Source organism: Dermacentor albipictus, chromosome 1 (assembly GCF_038994185.2).
Source record: "Dermacentor albipictus isolate Rhodes 1998 colony chromosome 1, USDA_Dalb.pri_finalv2, whole genome shotgun sequence".
NCBI lineage: Eukaryota > Metazoa > Arthropoda > Arachnida > Ixodida > Ixodidae > Dermacentor > Dermacentor albipictus.
In genome coordinates, this window is record NC_091821.1 from 261,618,346 (window position 1) to 261,642,766 (window position 24,421).

General features: G+C 43.8%; 1 protein-coding gene across 1 annotated transcript; it reads left to right on the top strand.

Annotated features, from left to right (window-relative positions):
- The first annotated feature begins 536 nt into the window (after positions 1-536).
- On the top strand, positions 537-13,953 carry LOC135902886 (clarin-2). The gene is made up of 3 exons (XM_065433178.2): positions 537-947; positions 1,155-1,343; positions 12,446-13,953. Exons 1-3 carry the CDS (start codon positions 695-697, stop codon positions 12,715-12,717), a joined length of 714 nt encoding a protein of 237 aa, XP_065289250.1. The 5' UTR covers positions 537-694; the 3' UTR covers positions 12,718-13,953.
- The last annotated feature ends 10,468 nt before the right edge of the window (positions 13,954-24,421 follow it).

The following is a 24,421-nucleotide window of genomic DNA, read 5'->3' on the forward strand; positions in this document are numbered from 1 at the left end:
CTCGACGCCAGGACACCAAGAGAACCTGCTGCAACTGTTGCTGACAAAGTTTTTTCGCCCAATATTCACAAATTTTGCAATGAAGGCGACAGACAAACACGACATGGCTAAAGTGTTTGAAATAAAACTGCTGTCACGAAAGACCCTCAAACTGTGAGCTTTGATCTCACAGTTCGGCGCTTTTTGGTGAAGGGCTGGCTCTCCACAACATGTTTTGTGTTGCTTACTTCCACTGTACATTGTGTACGAACATCAATTTAACGTGCGATTATATTTTATAATTCCATCTCAAATACGAACGCCAAACTTGTCTCCACGAGCGCGTGCGCAAGCGGCGGCGTCGCGTCGTCTGCTCTGGGACAGGGTATGGGAAGGCAGCGCGGTCTGGTGGCGGGCGCATGAACTAGGCGGTACGGACGGCGCGCTTTGTTCCCCCACTCAGTGAGCGGGCATGAAAAAATATAGGAGGCTATGGCCAAGGCATTGCTCCAGCGCAAGACGCCCATCCCCGCTTTTCGCGGTTGCGGATGTGCGTCACAAGGCGCTTTTTGCTGAACTTCCGCTGAATAACTTTTCGACAATGGCGTAGCTGCAATGGACGTTCGTTGGCTGTTGCTCAGTCGCTTGGAAGTTTGCGGTAGCTTTAGAATGATCTGATATTTACTGTTCGAGTGTTATATTCAAGCACGAAGTGATGGATCTGGTGCAGCGAGTGTTCACATTTCTCACTTTTTTTGTTTGCTGCGGCTGTTTAGCGTTCCTCACAGTGTCACTTGCTACTCAGGAATGGATCGAGGCGAAGCCAGTTATGTTAGTTTATGTGAGCAATAGTTCTATACAACAAGCTGAAAACGAAGGGAAGTTCAAAGGAGAAGTGTCTTTTGGACTATTTCATGGAAAAAAGACGCTTAATTATGGACTAGGTCCTAGGCACTCAACTTTCAGCAGTGAGTATGTTTTGACAGTTACTAAGCCTATTTCCTTATCCATTCGTCTTTCAGAAAAAAAAAAAAAAAGTCTCGAGACTTTGCAAGTAGTAGTCTCTTAATTGACATCAGCCATGGTGTATTACTCGTTAGTTTTTACAGAGCTGGCGTGCTGTATTGTGTCGTTCGGAATGGCTCGTGAGCTCGTTTCTTTTTTGCATTGCACAGTTAAAGAAGAGCTGCAGAAGAATCCGACGCTAATGATCTTCGGCCTGTGGCTCGTGACTGTGCTGGGCATTTCCTTGGCTGTTGTTTTCGGGCTTGTGAGCTGCATTTTTGCGATTGTCAACTCTGTGATGACACCAGTAGAAGCCATCACGGGGAGGGCCGGCCTGTACCTCTGGAATACTGTCGGAGGTTGGTGCCATGAACGATTATTTCTCCGTTCGTTTCTTTAAACATTAAAAGAAAAAAAAAACTCATTTAAATGCGAACAATTAGGGCTGCTTTGTGATATGTTGCGTACTTTGTAACGTATCCGCTGAAATTGGCTGTTTAACGTATTTAAGCGTTATTTTACTTGTCAACCCAAACATCATTTGACTGAAGTCTCAATATATGTACATACATAGACTATCAAAGCTGTTCTAAAACTGCTAAGTCTAATCATGCCAGCGACGCAGAACTCTTTTAATAGTTCTCGCCTCTGTAGTTCCAGAGCGTAAAGTAGCCAGTAGTTCTGGTTTCTGTGGAACAATTATTCTGGTTCTAGCAGCAGGGATGTGCTTAATATGGGGCCTTCCCTCAGGACCAGTGGTTATGGCCTCAGGCCACTGGTTCTGAGTACTCTCTCATTTTCTGATCGTGAGAGTTGTAGTTCACAAGCTGAGGTATCATCACTGTAATAATAATGCAGTGCCAGTAGCTTTTGTGTTCTACATTCAATATGTCTTGCTGTGTTCTGTCTGTCAGATTATGGACATTGAATGCCAAGATAACTCTATTGGGCCTTTTCAGTCTGACATGCAATGACTGAGTTCTTTGTGTGAGTGATGCCACCATAGCGTGTCATTGCTACCTGTTATAACGTAAAAAAATCCACAGATGCACACATGCAGGTCATTAAAAATGAGTCAGGCACAATGCACATCTGTCATGGGAGCATCTTTACTCTGCATGCATTACGTGTGTTGCGACACTGCAAACACAGTGGGCCTACTCATGTCCCATCCCTATGTTTAGCTTATTGGTGTCTTGTGAATATGGCAGCCTTTGGAGTAGGACACACAGGAGTGCAGATTCATTTTCTTTTGTGTGTAGAGGCCATGCTGATATCATGCATGTAAGATTTGCTCTGTGCTCTCTGCCTTTCTCCTCTTCAACTTTTTGCATTTTCACAGCTTTGCAAGTACATACCTTCCTTTTATTCTCCTTCCAACAAGTGGAAAATCATTGGAGTGTCACCTTTCAATACTGACACAAAGTGCTCACATAGCAATGGCGATGAAGCAATATTGTGGCAAGATGCCATGAACAAAAAGATGTACTGCTACAGGAAGTTGGCATCTCCTCCAGCCGGCATTCGTGTGCCAAGTACTTGCTGTTTGCTATGTGCAAATGTGCCAAGGCTAATGAATAAAATGATGCAAGTGTCTGGAACTGCTGGCATAGAAAGACTAAGGGGGCAATGGTGGACAGGGGAATGTGTGGCATGTCCACTACGTGCATGTGTTGTGGACATTGCGTTGTACAGTTCAGAGTACTGACATCTGGGAGAAGTGCTATTGTGCATCCTTTATAAAACGATTATCAGTGGAGTCTGCATTCTATTCTATCTTATTATATGGGGATTCCTTATGGTTTAGCACGTTTAAATCATTTTGTGCCGTTGGAAGTATTCCATTATACTCTATTGTTATTCATTTGGGAGGAAAAGGTTAATGCATTAGTGTGACATTCCTGATTTCAATTTATTTTCCCATGCATGGGCCATTCTGGCTTGGGAAAAGTTCTTTAAACATGCCAATTGAGTCTTTGCCTCCTTTTGAATGCAGTGTAGGACTTTTGTGACAGATAAGTAATTATACTTTGTTTCATACATTGTGTGCAACGCTGTGGAGGTAGCAAGACTTATTGCAGTGACTGCGTTCGACACCAAAATGCAGGTGTTTTCTTGCCAGCAGTAATTTGAAGCTTCTTTATTTATGCTCAGTAATAAACAATAAAAGAAAGTCTTAATCCTTAAACATACTAAACTGTATTATACAGCTCCTAATATGCTTTTACATCATTAGAAAAAGGACACAGCAAAAAAAATACTAGGAAACGAGAGAGCAACACGCGCACCGTGCTGCCGTCTCCTGTCCGTCTTTTGTCCGCTCTGTCCTTTTTCCAATGAATCACCAACAAGCCCAAGCTTCCACGCTAAGTCGCTTTTAGATCATTTTGCTTTTAGTTTTTTTTTCATTTTGGGTTTTAATTTTCAGCCCATCGTGTCAGCCTCACTTACATGCTCACCTAAGCATACACTGTTGGTGTGCAGTGAAGCTTGGAGTGGCTGATAGCTGCACCCGATTCACAGTATCATGTCTAATCTTGCAGATCTGACATGGCACTGAAAAAACGCAGCGCTAAGTTCATCCGAGGTAAACATTCAATTGTCCAGAAAAATATTAAAAATCTTCAGGCACACTGTAAAATCCATGGCCTTTTAATTCAGAACTGGATGTCAAACCATTTGGCCACAAAACAGAGTGATACATTTTGCTGACCGAACTTCTTGTGTAGCTTCTACAATATTGCATGCTAAATATGAAATGAAGTATTGGCTTAAGTAGACGAATTCAAAAGTGCATGACATGATGTCTTTCGTTCTTGCATCTTTTTTCTGGCTTACCATGCCTCCTGTCATAGTAAGAGTGGCCATTTTGCTATGGCAGGAGCATTATTTTCTATTACAGCTTAATATTAATTTCACATGTCTTTTTAAAGACTTTCCACTGATTTGATTTCATTATTATCATCATTCTGATTCTTGGGTAGCAAGAGAGGCATGGGTTCTCAAAGTGGGTTCTGCGAGCCACTGAGAAATACCCTGGTTTCGTGCTTGCCAAGTGGCTAAGACGGCGAGCACAGGTGCGCTCTATCCAAGGAACCTCTATTACCCATGCCCAAATGTCAAAAAGCACATCACAGTGCGTAACAGAAATGCGCAAACTGCGCAATAAGTCCACCAGCAGCTTGTAGCCACCTAGGCTCCAAAAGCGGCAGGGTGCCCAAGCTTTTGCACTTCTCGGAGGCCATGACTTGCCACCATGCGCATTTCTCCTGTTTGTAGATAGGTGCTGCTAACATGCATGCTTTTAGCAGCTGGAGGTGACTTTTCCTTCAGGCCCCACCACGGAACCTCCATGACTTAAAAGCTGCCAGGTTTACTTTATGCTGATGACATAGTCGTCCTAGCGGAGAGCCCAAAATACCTTCAACAGCTGGCCACACACTCTGCGACCTGCCTACACCACCTCGACCCTAGCTTTAACGCCAAAAAATCTGTTGTGCTGGTGGTCTCAGACCAACATATACCTGCCTGGAGGTGAACTAATACAGTAGACTACGGAATACCGGTATCTCAGTGTGGTGTTCAGCACGATAAGTGACTTCCTGGTGACTTACGAGGAGAACCTGCACAAAGTATTGCAGAGAGCAGCAAAGGTTCTATGTCGAAAAACCCTGTGGGGGTGTAACCGTTTCCTGATTATCTGAGACACGTAGAAATATGTGCATATTCCTGACTTGCCTTTTGCAAATTCAGCTCTCCCTGCCTTGCAGCAAAAACTAGAGAGTGGTTGGAGCGGTGGCACCGAGAAGTGGCCTGTGTGAATCTTGGCTGTCATGAGTGCGTTGCAATTGAAGCCATTCAGGGTGATCCTGGTTGGTCCATGTACGAGGCGCGTGAAGCAAGGAGCAAGCTATCCTACGAAGGACGTCTGCACCTCATGGACGACACATGATGGCCCAGGCATGTCTTTAGATACACCTGCATTACAGGCTGACAAACCCAGTTGTCCAAGTAGGTTCACTTTCTGCGCGGCAAATATGGATTTCTTGCGAAACTAGTATGCGAGGACTGGCAGTCAAAGTGGACAGTGGCCGTAAAGACAGGTGTCTGAAGAGGTGGCGGAATGCAGTGGTGGTGAAATCTACCTTGCAGATGTACAACACTCGCAAGACCAACATTTAAATGGAGGAGCTGTACGATAACAGCAATGGCAGTGTGTCCTCCTCTTTGAAGCACGAGCAGGAGCACTGCGCACGCTTGTGTACAGACGCCATTTCGACCCATCTGTTGACCACATGTCGTACAGTCGAACCCGACTATATCGAACCCGTTTACATCAAATTATTCTATATATCGAACAATTTCTGGACACGGTATACTTACAATGAGTATAACGCGTATATCGAACAAATATAACAGCGACTCACGATATATTAAACGTCAAGTGACGGAAAAGTGCCCTTAGAAGTTGGCTTTCCCTCACGGCGGCGCGGCTCCATCCAACCGCTCTACCTATCGTGACCACGCTGCCTCGGACGAGCCGTCGACACCCCCCTGCAAAAAATGATCCTGGTCTGCCTGCAGCGCTTGCTCAGACAGCCAATCAGGGGCTCTTGTGCCCTCGTTGTGCAAGATGCAAAGGTGCGAGTTGTCTCGCTGTTTTTCTGGTGCATTGTGTTTGCACCTTGTGGGCCTTCTCCCGCAGTGTTGCCGTGATGAAGCGGCAGAATTCGCCTTTCGACGTGAAGGTCGAAATCATAAATCGAGTCAAACACAGAGAGAAGTCAGATGTCCCCGCAGCATGCAAGATTCCGAGGGACACTCAGCACGATCTTGGAAGAATAAGGGGTAGATTAGGGTTAAAGCGGCCAAACTCACAACCCGGTGCCCGTGGCGCCTGACGCGCATGCGCGGCTGTGTACGAGTGGTTCATTCGAAATTGCTTCAGTCGTGCTGGCTTCCGCATGCTCGGTGATGACTGTAAATTCTGATGAGTGCGACGAAGCTGTTGCCGGTGTTGCCGAAGTTTGGAGCGAGCTGTCACAATTTCCGGAAGCTGCTGACGAATCAACGGTGGACGAGTTTGTCAGTGCAAATGATGGTATCACGACCACGGAGAGCCTGAAAATGAAGATTACATTGCCGACATCGTACTGAGCACAATTGAAAGTGGGCACAATGAGGAAAGCAACGACGGTCGTTTGCCCACATCCTCCAAAGTGATTGGTGCGTCTGCGCGAATGCGGAAAGTTGCGGCCTCAGCTGCTCCGACTCCTTAGACAATGTGGAGAAATGCGTGCGTCGCAGGCAGCGAAATTGCTCAAGCAGAAGAAAATGCAGGACTATTTCATACGAAACTAAGCTAGTTTCATCAATAAAGTGATTTTATAAATGATATGTGCTTTTATGACATCCAATTATTTAGCAGGCTTATATCGAATTATGCTCTATATCGAACTGATAGGCATTTTTTTTTTGCGAGTTTGATATAGCTGGGTTCGACTGTACACACGTTCTGCAGGAGGAAATCCTGCAACACCTAGTCCTCTGGTATGCCGGTTTGTACGCACAACATACAGAGGGCACCACATTTCTGCCTAGCACTGGGATTTGGGAGCGAGAATGGAGTGCAGGATAAGGGTGCAGTGGTATCTAATGCACTGCACGTAATAAATGACAAACTGGCCCAGTGGTGCCATATGATTGGGAGCAGCACAGAGTGACCAATTCTGAGGGGAACAAATGAAATCCAGTGTCTCAACATCAATGTCTTTGCACCAGGTCGGGCTGTGTGTAGAAAAGGCCTGGGGTCGGTCCTCTCTGCCCCCCCTTTTCTTTTTCTCTGTCTTTTTCCCTTCCCTCCCCACACTTTTATCGCCATGTATATATTATTTTTTTCCGGCTAGGGCACTTGCCCGTTATAAAGGGATTAGCCACAATTCACCATCATCGTCATTGTCATCAGGCCAGTAATAACAAGAGCTTGGTGGCACAACCCACCACTTCGTTTCAGACGATGTTCACAGCATCCATCCATCTGCTGACTATGCGTATGTATATGGAGGAGGAATCATAATTAAAATAAGAAAATCCACACAGCAGCGCAACTTGGTTGGTGCTAGTACAGTAGTTCGACGAGTGCGGAGCACCGCTAATACGCGATGCAAACGAGCACAAACAGCTAGTGTTTAACCAGAACGCCATGGTCACTTGCGGAACTCGTACGTGATGCGTAACTGACAACAACACCGGAACACTTCGTGCCGAATTGTGTTCTTAAAGCCCTTATTCTTGTGTTTATTGCCGCCTATAACACCGCATTGGCGGCTGGCTGCATACCTTCATAAGTCCGTAGTTACCATCCATAATCGCGTTAATAAGCGACCACGGTTTCGTCTGCACTTGTTGCAGCAAACGGTAGTTTCGTTTTGACTAGGTGCGTCCGTCGACTGCCTGCCTTCAAAACCTCAAGGTCGCCGGCCATGATCGCGTCATTAGCGGCTGCGGTTTTTTCTGCTAGGTTGCGACTAACAGTAATTTCGCTTTGACTCATTGCAAAGCTGTCGAAAATGAAGAGTACCGGCTATATTGTGATGGACGGACGATTTGTTGGCGACAGTTGTCTGCCATCGCAATGTTGGCGACTGGCGAAAAAAATGACGAGCATTCCACTCTGAAGAGGGAATGGCAGCGAAAGCTGATGACAGTCAAAGCTCTCACACGAAAAGCAAAATGCTTTTCGCTGCCATTTCATCTTCATTCAGAGTGGAACGGTTGCCCAGGCTCGTGATTGTCGTTTTAGTCCAGCATCGTGGGAACATTCTTCGTCGGTGGTCGTTACGTGCCTGCGCCGTTTACATTCTCGTTGCTGTTCCCTTAGACGCTCCTCGTATACATGCTCTTCGGGTGTATGAACTATACGTGTTCGCCCCATCGATAACGCAGCTGGTTTTAGTGCCAATACCTCTCCTCCTTATATACTGCGATAACCTTGACGTCACGCAATACAATAGACACTTCCTCATAGACACGCTTTTCACTACCACGCGCACATCCCGATTATTTCTACAGCGAAAGCTGTATATGACTAACCTGTATATGTATATGTTCACAGCGAGCATTCTAATCCGTTCCGCATTTTGACACCTGCGTCGCTGCACTGCACCCGTACGTGATCACACACAAAGCAAACAATGAAATGCATTGTGTATGGGTTTTTTAGAAATCGCTAATTCTGTTTCTGTTGCCAGACGCCAAAAAAATCTGTGGAAGGTTAGTCATATACAGCTTTCGCTGTAGAAATAATCAGGATGTGCGCGTGGTAGTGAAAAGCGTGTCTATGAGGAAGACGCGCTGTGAAGGAAGTCGTGAGGCCTTCGCTGCTGCGAGTGCTAATCAGTCACGAGATGACGAGAATTGCACATTCCACACTGATCTTGTGTACAATAGAGGAAGGATTTGCTGATTCATTCAGTAATTAAAATCATATTGACGTTGTAAGCATTTGTTTTTCTTGGCGCCCTCAATAATTAGACATACAGTTAATCTGGACATTTTCTTTTTCAGCCCTGCAAATTTTATCGTACTCGTAGTAGAGTCGGCACTAATTCTAACATCTCTTATGGTGAAATGTTATGGGTCCCTGTGCGATAAGAGCTGAAAACTTTTTTTCACGGCATACCTTGGTTGCGATGCTGTCTTGGCTCAACGATTGCACCCTGTCCAATGGACCATGTGGGTTGTACATTACCTTCAAAATAGCCTGCCAAGAACCGCTGTGGGCCCCAAACGCATATTGTGCTATGCCTAGCCTCTCTAATAGTGTGTGTGTGTGTGGGGGGGGGGTTTCCTTAGCACTTTACGGAGCATGACGAATTTGTAAAGCAATAAAAAGACACGGAACGAAAGGAAGGTTAAACACGGGACACGCGCTACTTTGAACTGTTTATTCCACAATCTCGTCATGAAATATAAGAAAAGCACATGTGCAGAAGTGTTAGTGGAAAAAAATGCGAGATAAGAAAATATCTGTATAATAAATGCGTAAATGCATATATTCTTATTTTTTTCCATAAACACTTCCACACGTCTTTCTCATATATATTTTGTAATGATGTTGTGAAATAAACAGTTGAAAGTAGCACCTGTCCTGTGTTTGACCTTTATTTTGTGCCGTGTCTTTTTTGCGCTTTAAAAATTTGTCAAGTATGCACCAACTGGGCCCACAGAAAGTTCATGGAGCTTAACAGTGTTCCCTGGAACCAACATGCTTGAGAACCCCTCTTCTGCAGGATTACTGTGAAATTTGTTTTACTGCGGTTATATTGCATGGGTTTCCAGGGAATGAGCATGGACCAGGAGGCATTGTGACCGTTTAACTGTGGTAGTAAAAAAATTAATGCAAGCTGCTTAGGCTTCCATTAAACAATGTGCATGTTCAGCATCTGTGTTTGCCCAGCCAGACCACAGCCATGCTTGAGCTCAGAAGTGCACATGCTCCTGCATTCAAGCATATTGGTGCTGAGCCATGTAGGACACCTGCCATGTTTTTCTTTCACAGTGGCCTAATGTCTGTGCCGTGAGATGGAACAGTTGGCATCATGAAACAGTAGCATGCTGTTTCCTCCACTTGCTATGTATAATGTGAGCTACAGTACTGCTGTCAACAAGCAACGTTTAAATGCTTGTTTCTGATAGGACCGTTATACAACTAACATTGATGGGATTGCCACAATAGTTCTGCGAAGGAGGGAAACCTGCTCGATTTAGGCAACATTTGGGTAATTTGCCTGTGCCAAAACTGTTTTCATCATCTTGGAAAAAAGTGCACACACACAAATGCTTAAATTTTGTTCAGTTTCAAGATATTGCTGACATCTTGCGAGGTCGTCAGACTATGTGTGCATATGCTCTGAAGTTAAACAAGAGCAATTGTTGCTTCAGATGAGTGGCGGCAAGTTTTGTGATGTGGTGTGACACCTTCGAAATCTGAACAAAGTATGATGATGTGTGAAAGACTAAACAGAGTGTAGCGATGTAATACTTTGCAGACATGATCATTATCGCGCAATGTATGGTCTGCGCTTGTCAGCTCAAAATGGCTCAAACAAAAGTGCTCCAGATTGACGAGCTCCTTGCGACCTTCACAGTGCGGCAGTAACACAAACGTCTTCATCTATATAAGTGCACTTTTAACACTTAAGGTCATCAGTGAGTTGGTTGGTGTGGTAGTCGTGCATCACTCAACAAGTTTGGCACTAGCACGTGGGGCACATTCAAAGTGCCCTTCATTCTGTGTGTCAGTGGTTTACATCGACAAAATAGGTGTGCTGTCCCATGTCATGGCGCCATTCACTGAATAAAAATGAAACTACTGCTCACTGCACTCATTTGCCCACAAAAGCAAGACAGAAAACTTTCAGGAAAGAAAAAAAAAAAACTGCGTTGTTGCCATTTTTTTTTTCTGAATTGTGAATTTATAGTCACACACACTCCACTGATGCATTTAGTACAAATTTAACAGCTGTGTGGTCAGATGCTTCCCAATTAATGAGTGTTTGGTGCTATACAATAGCGTATGTGTTGAATGGTATCAGGTGGCAAGCCTGAGCTATTTGGTTTTCCTGATCTACAAGTTCTTACTACCTGCATAGGTTGTGACTGTAGAGGCATGGTTTTTAGTGCCACAATTGAAAGACGAAGGGTTGCACTTGGACGTTCATCTCTTCTCTCACTTGCTTTTAATTCTGGTGCTAAAAACCATCCCTACAAGAAGCTTTTCTCTGAATGTACTTATGCAATCCATGTAAGCTTAAAGAAAATAAAATGGTGTAAGACTACATCACAAGTTGCAAGAAAGTGTAATTGTGGTTATAGTAAGAAAAAGGAACATTCACGTGATTCCGAATTTCAACTGCATTACATCTAGAGGAAGTAGTTTGCTCCATGTTCATTAATTTGCCGTCTATGAGCTTCTTTCCCCCCCAATAACAAATTCATGTTTTGTTTCGAATGAGGCTGAAAACAGTTGCAGGGTTTCTGGCAATATTTCTGCAGAGGGCCAGTCCTAATCACAAATTCCACCTGCTGCAGAGGTTCAGTGTTAGGCCTCGAATATTCTGCTACTGAGCACGAAGTAGTGGTATTGAATCATTGCCATGGCAGCTAAATTGCAGTGGGCACAAGTGCTTGTGCACATGTGTGAAAATATGCAAATGGCATCATTTTTTGTTGTGAAATATTTTTCGCTTAAGGCAGACTTGTTTGGCAGAAGCTTGGGTGGCCAGTCGGCAGTGAGCATATGCAAAGCCATAATTTTGTAACAGAGTACGAAATTCTGGAAGCACAACTCGTCTTACACAGCGCATTTCCAGTTGTGGTTTTGGACATTCTGCTTTTGCGAGAATCCCCAAATTTGAAGTGCTGATGGCTATTTGTGTGTTTCAGGTGGCTACGTCTGATGCGTAAACATAGCCTTGATGTCTCTGCGAGCAGGGAGTGGCTTCTCAGAAAAAAGAGGGCCTGCCGGCTTCCGTTAAAGTAGCATTTGATTGCCCATAGTGCCACTCGTGTAAGGCAGGTTCAAGAGCTTTTCCTTGGAAAAGATTTGTCAGGAGATTCTTTTTAATCCCCCTTCAGGCACCATTTAATTATCTCCGTTGAACGCTTAGTTTTTCCACATTTCTTGCATATTCAGAATTATGAAAAGTGTACAGCTGCGGAACAGATGAACTGTGAATTAATGAGCAAGTTTTGTGAGAGTCGCTGAATGTGGACTCTTTACAGGATTGTCAGATGTGGGAACAACTGTTTCACAAATAGTGTACTTGGAAAGCACCTTTCAGCTGCTTGAAAAATATGCTTGATATAAAACATTGGGAAAACTTGCCACTTGACGACATACTGTTGCGGAGAACAAGCACTCGCCTAAAGCATTTTACACATATCACTGAAACTTGCAGCACAGGTCCAATCAAAAGTTAAAAATTAAATTGTGGGGTTTTACATGCCAAAACCACGAAATCATTATGAGGCATGCCGCAGTGGAGGACTCCGGGTTGGGTGCCCGTGTGCCATGCACATGATACACGGCGTTACTGCATTTCACTCCATCAAACTGCAGCCACACCAGCCGTTATTTGATCCTGCAACCTCATGCTTAGCAATGCAACACCAAAGCCACCAAACTACCACAGTGGGTTCCAATCAGAAGTTCTTAATGATGGATGCAAGACGTTTGAAATATAATCTTTATCAGTGCTTTTGCTGTACTATCGTGGTGTGTGCACACTACCTTAAGTGGTTAACACATTCCATGGGTTTGGTAAAAGGTGTTGTAGGGTCTCTGTGGTTGGGTAAGGGAATCATAGTTGACACAGGATGTGGTCATTTCTAGGATGCTAGAAAAGCTTTTTCTTTGCAGTCTACTCAGTTTGGATGATGGTTCCACCACACCTTGCAGGTCTGTTTTGCCTGGTAGCGATCATTTCCTGGGTGGTGCAGTTCTACCTCAAGCTGAGCCACAACGTTATGACTCAGGACGAGCAGAATGACAAGTGGACTTCTGAAGGGCGGGCATCGCTGGGCTACAGCTTTTATTTTTTAGTGGTAGCCCTTGTGCTCTTTTCACTTAATGTTTGCATATTGGTGGTGGCCAGTTTGCAGCCATGGGGCTGGAAGAAGCCCAAACACATCACGCCCAAAAATCCTGAGGGTGTCATCATGCTCTACTGATATCACTGCCACCTACAAGTCGTCAGTCATCGGGCAGCAATCGCATTTTAAGGTCAACGCAGCTGTGTATTTAGGTGCAGTGTCAAAAACTGCCCTTTTATCAATGGGCTAAGATAATGTAATGATTCTATTCCTTTTCATATGGTCCAAGCAGTGCAGTGCCTGCATTATCGCCAGGGTTGGCTAGCCATGGGCAGTGGATAAGAAGAGGTCATTACATTATACCAGCCATGGCTTGAGATATTGGTGCTTTACAGTGGCCTTTACTTGTGCAAGGTAGTTGCATACATAATATCGTCTGAAGTTTAATTTTTGTATTAAATGTTTCGGTAGCTTTGAACAATATTGCAGTTATTGCTGTGTGTACTGGTGGCGTCTAGCTGCCTTGATTAATAGTATGTAATATTTCAAACTTTGCTAAGAGGTTACCTTATGCTTTGCAGTATACCTTGAAACAGCGCTGACAGCCAAGCTTATTGTAGAACAGCTTGTGATCACAGTAGGAACCACATACCTGCAGCTATCGTCATGCGCCAACTTCACATTTCATACTGTGCAAGTGCAAACGGTTGACTTTTATGCTGCGAGGCGATTTTGTAAATCTCGAATGTTCCAGATGATTTGTTCAACCTAGCACTTTTTCAATTTTTAGTAGTTCCAAAGTCAAGAAGTTGTTTTTCTGCCTGTAGTATGGCTTGGCAGAGGAGGATGTGAACACTTGTGCCTTGTTTCAACGGCTCAGAGAAGGATATTTGTGCACTGACACCATTTTGCAACAAAGAGTTCATGCTGGGAAATTTCATGTTGCAATAGCTTGCTCAGTTAAAGTGTGATGTGAAGTTTCATTTAAAAGGCACAATACAATGCCTTTCTTGAGAGCCCACAGTGGAAACTGAGTGAACACAGTATTGTTCTAAATCCTCTCTGAGCACTGATAATTGCATGAAAGATGTCCGTCCAAGTGGAGTTGATCTTCACAAAGATTCAAGAGCATACGAGTAGCATGTTCTAATGACATTTTCACACTTGCTCTTTAGAGTGCACGTTTTTTTTTATACCGTGAAAGTCCACCAGACAAAGGTGCCATTTTTGTACCATGTACATTCCATCTCACCTATTTAAGCATACTAACGTCTGCCTCCAATTTTCAAGGCACATTTTTAATGCTAGCTTTCATAATGTTTTGATACAGTTACGTATTTACATGCAAAATAAAGTTTGTACATTTTGCATCAAGTTTTGGGTCTTGGTTTGTCAGGGTGTGAGAACACCTCTCTGGATTTTTGCATGTGGATGTAAAGTGCAGATACTCCACTGTTGCTAGTGCTTTTGAGCACAGGCTCAACAGCCCAGAAGGCATTATGGCAATGCTCATGGAAATCTTGGAAAAGTGTATAGCCATCAAGCATATGCCATATTAAAGCATCTCTATTCTTATGGTGTGTGAGGTGTAGGTAAAGAATTAGGTCATCACCATAGCAACGTGCCAACTCCTGAATTCTGACCACACCTCCTAATTGCATAGCAGTGGGTAGCCAAAAAATGCGGAGTCGTAAATGAATGCGGACGCTGTAATGAGAAAAGTGCAAACATGATGTTGGTAATGACATCTCCACGTGCCATTTAGACGAGTACACGGCGAGAAGACACTGCTCGAGGGGAGAGATGCGGAGAGGGAGAAACAAGTGGCAGTTGCATTCTCGACCATCAAAAGCTTGTAAATCTGCTTTTATGGCATCATTTTCAAGAATTATTGCAGCTTCATATTTGTTGTAGACGCGTGCACAACTGCCACTATACAGGTTGTCCCACATAACTTGAGCCAAGAATTTAAAAATAAAAGGCATGTCGGAAGCGAATTGAACCAAACACATACTATTCGCAATAGCCTCAGTAACTCGGACAATATTTTTTCCCCCTGTGACTTACTAATTAAGATAAGTTACCCAACTTTTTAATTATTGTCTGAGGACCCCAAGTATGATAAGCAGACTTGTAGAGCACCTTCAGAAACCACCGATCGCGTTGTTTCCTTACGTCTCGCGTAGTCCTTTTTTTTCAGGTTGCAAAGAAAGCCCGCGAAATATGAAAAAAGCCATGCAACGGAGCGCTTGTGCAGTGGTATCGTGCTGCTTATTGAGGTTATTGCACAATGACAGCTAATTTATTTATTGAATCATTTTCGATTCATTCAGTGTTATTGTCATGAAGGCCCATAGTGTGGTGGCTATCAATATCTGCTTTCCTGCTTGAAACATTTCAGCAGATCCATTTTTACAATTATTTGGAGAACAAAAGGAGAATGACATCTGGGGCCCATAAGCTCATTCTTCAAATCAGTCGGTACTTTTTACCAAGGGTTGCCAGGGGTCACATAAAGGAACACTAGAGGTCTATTCGATTCAGCCAAGTTTCTCTGCACCTTCTGCACTTATTCACGGTGCGCTGCACCTAGGCCTTCGATTCCCCGAGGTGCAGTGGTGCACCCCCATGCGCGATTCAACAGAGTACAAGACAAGGTGTTGCCGCGGTGCAGCCCGGCGCACCATAACTGGCACCCCCTGCACCTTTTCGTTGGTAGTGCCATGCACCTTTTTCTGAATCGAACAAACCTTAGGTTCGCTGTCAGATGGCTGCCAGGGCAACAGGCCACGTCGGGTGGGATCGATGGAGCGGACAAACAAATACGTTTTGGAAATATCCAATTTGTTCTCGGAAGATGCAGAAGTAGAGACAGAAATAAAAAAGAAAGAAAAACCTCACGAAGGCAATTAAAGGGTCATTAAAGGTCAGCATAAAACCAATTTGAACGCGTAAATATTTTTTTTAGCATACTACCTTCATTAATTTTCTAGAAAATGTATATTATTACCCAATAAAATGGCCAAATCTCCCTTTATTGAGTTTGGTGCCAAAACAGCACTGACAAGTCGATGTGACACCATGGATTTCAAGGTGTATTTTGGGCCATTTCGGTGCAAGAAACATTCTTTAAGCGTGTGAAGTCTCTGGCTTCCTTAGAATTCATTGTACGGTTGGATGCCTTTACGATGAACTGACCAAACAAGAGTCTGCATGCCCTGGCTGAATTCCTAACTTTTATGTGTATTGTGGACACCTCTACAGTGAAGACCCCCACAATGTATTTGCCGGTACAATGAAGGAATTTATGCATCCCCAACGGCTGATTTGTTCCTTTACAATGAATACACATAGCAGAACTACCACCGAATTGCGATGCGCCTGGAAGAGCCAGTCATCAAAGATTGCAAGAAAGGGTCCGAATTCTACAGAAGCTAGTGGTAGGCCCCTCCACCCATATGAAAAAATTACCCTCGGACGGACGCAAGGCTGAATACTTCGACAAGTGGCACCAACATTCTGCATATCTCGATGCCATTAAGTAGGCTAGTCCCACATTGTTGGGTGTGTGTACAGAAAAAAATTAGTGGCTTGTTTCACTAAGTATCTCTTGGATTCATGTTAAATAAACATTTTCTTTTGCTAAACATGCTTAGCCTACTCTACTGGGAACAGGTGGTGAACAATATTTATAACGGAATCATTTGCATAACAGGATTTTGGAGGTCCCAAGTGTTTTGTTTTGAAGGATTTTGACTGTAGTCTCTCATCAATACACCAAAGCATAGGCTGCCAAAATCCATGACGTGAAGGGAAGTTGGCATGTACACATCGGGGAGACATTGCCACCCATCTTTTTGTTTTAAAGCCCTTCTGTAAAATAATGCACGCCTTTAGGTGAGCCATGTGGGAGAGAACTCTAGATTAACACAGAGTTTAGAAACTAGGTAGAAATTGGCCTAATGAAGCCCTTCTGTAAAATAATGCACGCTGTTAAGAATGGCGAGCCGCTAAGCAAGATTGCCACCCGATTACGGCAAGGGGGGGCAAGACGCGCATTCCGCACCCTCTCCGTCACTGCAGCTAGGAGGCGTTTGAAGAAGCGGCCTTTGTGCTGGAATCCGCCGCCGTCCACCCGCCCCATCGACATTGTGACGGAACGAGTTCGGTGTTTGAACAATGGTTCCGGAGTTCCCCAACGCAGAGCTGATTTGACACGCATGGACAAGCTGCCGCGGGAACGACGTATTTTGGGGCTTCTCACGCTTCGGCATGACGCAAAACAACGAGCGACCCTCGATCGGCACCGATAGTTCCCGGAACGGCACCCCTCCAACGCCGTCGTTTGGGCATCGGAATGTGTGTGTCTTTGTGTCTGTAAACTGATCTGCAGAGCAGCGGCGAGTTGGTGATGAGTAAATGAACAGTCGCCGCCTCGTATGGCCGGCGGATCGAGTGTATAAAAACTGTGGTTGTGCGAATGCCGAGGACACTTCTCTTGAGCAGTCATGTTAGACTGAGTCACTTCTCTCATGCAGTCATGTTGGACTGATACTCTTTTTCTCAAGCAGTCATGTTAGACTGAGTTAATTTCTGTAAATAAACCCCTTTTCCTCGTTCTCGATGAGAAATAGTTCTTCACTTCATCAACGATCTCAGCGTAAATAAGTTGGACGACAGCATGGGCCAGCTACCTTCGAATTCATGCCGTACTCCAATCTTGGCAAAGGACCACGGACGATGGGATTGAGCCCCCAATCCTGACAACGCCTTTAGGTGAGCCATGTGGGAGAGAACTCTAGATTAACACAGAGTTTAGAAACTAGGTAGAAATTGGCCTAATGAAATCCATTTACACTACTTGGTGTCTGGCCATCACCAAGTATCAATTCTTGCATGCAAAGCAATAGCAAGTCTGAAGCTGGAGCATACACATAGATGTGTGAACGTATATGCTCTTAGCCACCTAAGCGTTGCCTGTAGAAGTGCCACTGTAGGCCACATTCAGAAGCACCCTCAAGAATGCTGGTGTGACTGCTTTCCTGTTACTTGTGGCAGGATTTTTCATTTGTGGAGAGCATAGGAACATAACTGTTTTCACTGTAGTGATAGGAACATGACTGCCCTTTGCAAGGACAAGCCCGTGCATATTTTAAGCTGCTTGACTGTCTCGCGTTCCCTGATGTTTTCCCCAGATGGCTTGCTTTCACATTTTCTAAAATCTGGCTCCCTTGCATAGCAGATGCAGTGCTGATAGTCGGTAGTTGTGCAGTAGTACGAGATATGGTGGAAGTGTTCCGCTGCTGATGCCACCTGATGATGGGGAACCAGCTCCTTCCTCTTTGACATGGGGCCGGCATCATACATGGACAGCTGCATGCGTTTAAGACGTGCTTCGTGGGACTGTCTTGCAAAAAATTTTGGAGCAGGACACCGGGATGAACGAACATGGTTGCTTGAAAATGCCTCTGTTTGCACGACTGACGCGCTAACAAATTAGGTGTTGGTGTCTGGCAGGGGCGAACATTACTCGCTCTATATCCTTGTGTGGAGAGTCAACTTCAATTCGTCAGCATGTTCTATTAGTTGTGATTCGGCTAGCTGGCATTGGTGTATATAAGGCGCAGTAAATGCCTTTTTGTTTGCTTTTAATAGTGTGTTGTCCTTCCTTTGTCCCAAGAGCACGCTTGAGACCTCACTACGAAAAGAAAGTATAGGTACGTGCTGCAACCATGAAGTGTGAGAAACATACCGATTAAAAGTAGAAAAATTCTTTGCCCATATGCACTTGAAAAAATGATTATTTTTTTTTCTGATACTGTGGGTTATGACAAAATGTGCAGTTTGTCAATTACCACTTTTCACTGACTGCTTAGTGTATTACAATGCGATGTAAGCGAATATACTGAACAAGAGAAAGAAAAAAAAATTTTTTTTTTGTGTTTCTTAAAGGGATGCATATATTTGGCATTAACAAGAAGCGGTGTCAACCTATATGATATTTTTCATGAGTAAACCTCTACCCACAAAACACTAAAATGGCTAGTAAGGCATGCAGATGCATGCAGAAGTTTTGCAAGTTTTCGACGTAAATATGTAGACATTGGCACCAATGCAATTACCGTAAAATACCGCAGAAGGGCTCAAAATTATGCATGAGCACCCAGTATTAAGATTTCCAAAACTTAATTCTGGAAATTATATGTTCAGTGGCCACCCATTCTAAAGTGCCAGCATCAGCTGAAGTATCCACCCCACTGCGGTCGCTATGAGACAGCTGGGGGTGACGACGGGGATATTCGCTAGCTGCACGATGCACTCCTACACCATCGCCAGGAAGGTAGTTTTTTGTTGGCCGTCATATTGGTTTTTACTGCTTTGACTGGACAAGTGCCCATATCTAGATTAACTCAATTTCCAGTGAAAGTGGGGTGGGCACATCCGTGGTACATTACGGCAAGATTTTGTAAATTGAAAAATTTCGATTGTCAAGTCTCTGCAAGAGAGTAAAGCAAATGCATTTGTTGTAGGTCACTAAAAGAAATCACATTACATTATTAACATGGCCTCATATTTTCTTTGTGAGGTCCTACAAACTTGTCTATATTACTTGCAAATAATGGCAAACTCATCACTGAACTGGTCTGAATTAATGTAGAAAAGCAACTTCCTGCAAGAACTTGTAGTATGGCATTGTGATAACTAATGGAGGCTTTTAAGGCTTTTACTTAACATTTTGGTTGCATATGTTGATGTATATCAACCTTAAAGCGGCCCCGATACACCTAACTAATCGTAGAATGGCTTCACTAATAAAGGAGGCTACGCTTCGCAGCAAGCCGCTACGATCTTGGAGGCCACATGCAGCGTACGCAGCTATGCGCAGTGCAAAGATGAAATGATCTTTCTGTCTCTTTGAGATTGGAGACATATGTACAGTTCACTTCCGTTAACTTGATCCACAAACTATTTACTAAGGTAATCGCAAATAGAATCAGGAACACCTTAGACTTCTGTCAAGCAAAAGACCAGGCAGGATTCCGTAAAGGCTACTCAACAATAGATCATATTCGCACTATCAATCAGGTGATAGAGAAATGTGCGGAATATAACCAACCCTTATATATAGCTTTCATTGATTACGAGAAAGCATTTGATTCTGTCGAAACCTCAGCAGTCATAGGCATTACGGAATCAGGGTGTAGACGAGCCGTATGTAAAAATACTGAAAGATATCTATAGCGGCTCCACAGCCACCGTAGTCCTCCATAAAGAAAGCAACAAAATCCCAATAAAGAAAGGCGTCAGGCAGGGATATACGATCTCTCCAATGCTATTCACAGCGTGTTTACAGGAGGTATTCAGAGACCTGGATTGGGAAGAAATGGGGATAAAAGTTAATGGAAAATACCTTAGTAACTTGCGATTCGCTGATGATATTGCCTTGCTAAGTAACTCAGGGGACCAACTGCAATGCATGCTCATTGACCTAGGGAGGCAAAGCAGAAAAGTGGGTCTAAAAATTAATCTGCAGAAAACTAAAGTAATGTTTAACAGTCTCGGAAGCAAACAGCAATTTACAATAGGCAGCGAGGCACTGGAAGTAGTAAGGGAATACATCTACTTAGGGCAGGTAGTGACTGCGGATCCGGATCATGAGACGGAAATAATCAGAAGAATAAGAATGGGCTGGGGTGCGTTTGGCAGGCATTCTCAGATCATGAACAGCAGGTTGCCATTATCCCTCAAGAGAAAAGTGTATAATAGCTGTGTCTTACCAGTGCTCACCTATGGGGCAGAAACCTGGAGGCTTATGAAAAGGGTTCTACTCAAATTGAGGACGATGCAACGAGCTATGGAAAGAAGAATTATAGGTGTAACGTTGAGGGATAAGAAAAGAGCAGATTGGGTGAGGGAACGAATGCGAGTCAATGACATCTTAGTTGAAATCAAGAAAAAGAAATGGGCATGGGCAGGACATGTAAAGAGGAGGGAAGATAACTGATGGTCATTAAGGGTTACGGACTGGATTCCAAGGGAAGGGAAGCGTAGCAGGGGACGGCAGAAAGTTAGGTGGGCGGATGAGATTAAGAAGTTTGCAGGGACGGCATGGCCACAATTAGTACATGACCGGGGTTGTTGGAGAAATATGGGAGAGGCCTTTGCCCTGCAGTGGGCGTTACCAGGCTGATGATGATGATGATGAACTTGATCCTGATGGGACCGATGAAACTGGTCGAATCAAACCCAAGGCAGAAAAAATGCCAACACACGCCATTGATACACTTGCCAGTATTTGCCTTTACTGTTAGCCTCGCCACAATACTATTAGGCTCGCTGCAATAATGGCTGCCAGATAACGGAGTTTACGTGTGCGCCTGTATAATTAAGAAACGTACCATGTTCAGTGACCCCTTTTCACCACAGTATTCTTCGTCGCATAACACAGGCGTATTGCAGCGAAGCTGACTGACAAGTTTGAATTATTCGGTGAATGACAATTTTGAGATCGAAATAATGGAAATTTGTTTCCATAGAAATGTATGGGCATCGGCCAGGACCTTTGGTCGGGATTGAATTAACTGAAAAATTGAATTAACCAGGGTCAAATTAATGGAAGTCCACTGTATTTTTTCATTTATTTAATCAAAATTAGCAATTATGTATTACTGAGAATGCTCTCGTGATCACGAAAGCCAATAGCGTTGGTGGGTTCAGCTGCTTTTGATGACACTGCATGATGGCATTGCAGAAGTGAGAGCTAGAGATTTTTTGCCATCTTTGACATGATTGCAAATTCCCTGCTGCATGCAGTGCAGTAATATTTGGCTCACATGTTCACAGCAGCCTCTACAACAGACCGGCAACGTTTTATTATACAATAGTCAAAAAGTGTTTCCAGGATCCTTTAAAATTATGGAATACTACCATCTAAGCCAAAAAATACAAAGATTTTGGGAAATATTCAGAAAATTGTTTCTATGCAAAACATTCATCCACGGTTTATTTTAAAAAATGGCCGCATGTTTTGTAGAGATGCTGTGAAAAGGCACGCTGCTCTATATAATCTGAAAAATAATGCAAGTGTCAGAAAAACAGAAATGTTCATGATGTGTTCATAAAATATTCATGTATTGGCTGCCGAAGTTTCACCGGCTATTTTACTAATGGCACTGCTGCCGACAGGTCCGAATAACTGAGCGGGTCTGAAAAGTCAGGCTCTGATAATTGCTCGACTATATTTGCATTTTATTGATATAAGTTTTGCTATTAATAGGACGTGAATGCTAGCTTCAATGCAGCAGTTGTAAGCAACCTCTAAAAATCTGGCATTTTACAATAAAATCATAAAGTTGGCAGGTATGTATATGTTGCATACATATACAAGGTGTTTCACATACATTGAACCAAACTAAATATAGAGCAATATACCTTAGACGAATGATTGATAGATCAGATTATGGGGTTTTACATGCCAAAACCATGATCTGATTATGAGGCACAGCATACTGGAGGACTCTGGAAATCTGTACCACCTGGGGTTCTTTAATGTGCACCTAAATCTAAGTACATGGGTGTTTTCACATTTTGCCCCTATTGAAATGCGGCCACCATAGCTGGGGATTCAATCTCGTGCTCAGCAGCCCAACACCAGAGCCACTAAGCAACCACAACAGGTCTTTAGACAAATGAGACCAACAGCTTATTGTTCTAGTTGTCCCAAGCTAAAAGTGAGTAACTTACATAATTGGTTAAGTTTAATTGTGAAAAGGTTTAAATATTTCTTTTAGGTCATACATCATATCTGAGAAGTTGAAAATTAAATTCTAGGGTTTTATGTGCCAAAACTGCGATATGATTATGAGGCACATTGTAGTGGGAGATTCTGAATCAAGTTTGGCCACCTGGGGTTCTTCAATATGCACCCAATGCACTGTACATGGGCTCTTTCACACTCCGCCCCCATCGAAATGCAGCTGTCGTGACCAGGATTTGATCCCTTACCTTTGAGCTTAGCAGCACAATGCCAAAGCACTATGTCACCACAGTCGGTTTTGAGAAGTTGTACAGTGCTCACAGAAACACCCAAAGAAGTTCTGCTAGTAACAGCGCAAAATGTAGACAAGAGACGAGACAAGACGACACCACAAGTGTCGTCTTGTCTCGTCTCTTGACTACATTTTGCGCTGTTACTAGCAGGATGGAAAACCAACAAGCCCAAGCTGCTATTCTACCAAAAAAGTTGTTTGCACGACATTCTTTATGTTGTTATCTTTGCCGGGCTCTCGAAAAAGCGCCAATATATGCAAAAATATTGACGCCACTATGCGTTTGCATGTTTTCACTGCAGCACTCTGAATCATCTTTCAAAAGAACAAAGCCTGTGTGCCCACTGTAAGCTGACAAGTGTGTTTTAGTCTGTGTTCAGCGTCGACCTATTGCTTATTATTTAGTATCGTTGCAGGTTTCTACTTTCGCAACAATGGTGCTAACGTACGCTGGATGCCGTGGCCAATCGCTTTCTTGCTTTCATAATATGCATGCGGGATTTTTGTTCTTTGGAAGCCCAATTGAGAGCATTGACACGCACGCACGCACACACGCACACACACACACACACACACACACACTTCTCAGGCTCTCTTCAATTGCCCATGTAAACGATAACATCATGCAAAGAACTTTATTGGGTGTTTCTGAAGCCGCTCTATCACATTTCAAATACACCTTATGCCCTAAAACAAATAGTTAAACCTCAATAACGAACTTCAATATAACAAAATTCTCGATATACCGAAGTATTTAACTTTTTATAACTTCTTGTCCATAAAGAACCATGTATTTAGAAGCTAAACCTAACATGTTTACACACAATTTCATACAGTACAACGAAATTTCACTGCCACGGCTAAGGAATACAGAGACAATAAATGGAAGCTTTCACGGAAGCAGATGGTCAAATGGCTAATTACAAGTGGGTGCTTGCAAATGCACCTCTCATGTCGTGTGCATAGCGGAGCAGCACACGACATGAGTGCGATAAGATCCTATCGCATGCCTTGTGCTGTATGCTTCGGGTGTCACTGACAGCGTGCGAGTACTATGCCAAGAAAGATGGTGGTTTGATGAGCGCAGTCTTTTCACGTGAGAAAGGGAAAAGGTAAGTAGCAGAGCAGGCACAAGGTTCGCAGTAAGGCGATCAAGTGTGCGAGAGGGGAGGGGGGGTAGGTTTGTGCAGGTCTTCTTTTCTAGCGTGGCCATAGCTGTGCATGGCTGTCAGTGTAGGTGAGTGCTTACGCAGCTTGCGCAGCCTGTTTTCGATGCAATCTGCTGCGTGTGCAAAGAGTGGGCATGCCGAGATGGTGCGGCATCATGTGCGCTGTCTTTCCAAGCCTTTAGTACTGGAAATTGCACAATCTTGAGTACACATTGAAACGAGAGGCAGACAAACGGACGAAGCATTCACTCCCCATTTTTGCCACTTTTCATGATAGTGTAGCCCCCCCTGTAGGCAACACTATCAGCTGTGGTGGTAGAGGGGATCTGAAAGCGTGGCTGGCTTCCCTTCGTACCACTGATGTGAAGATATCGTCGACATGACATGAAACTATTTTTCATCGCAGAGTTTCAAATTCAACAAAATTATTTGCTTCACATTCAAATTTGCTTTTTCCGATTGCCTGATAACTCGGAAAATTTTATGGCCCCTTCTGCGCAAGAAAAATCCATCGGGTGACTGTACTTATTTGCACAAAAACTTGGGAGGACGCTTAAGCCTTTAAGCGTGGAATGCGATAGCATTCAAAGATCCCTGACTGCTTCTCACGCTTCCCGGCAACTG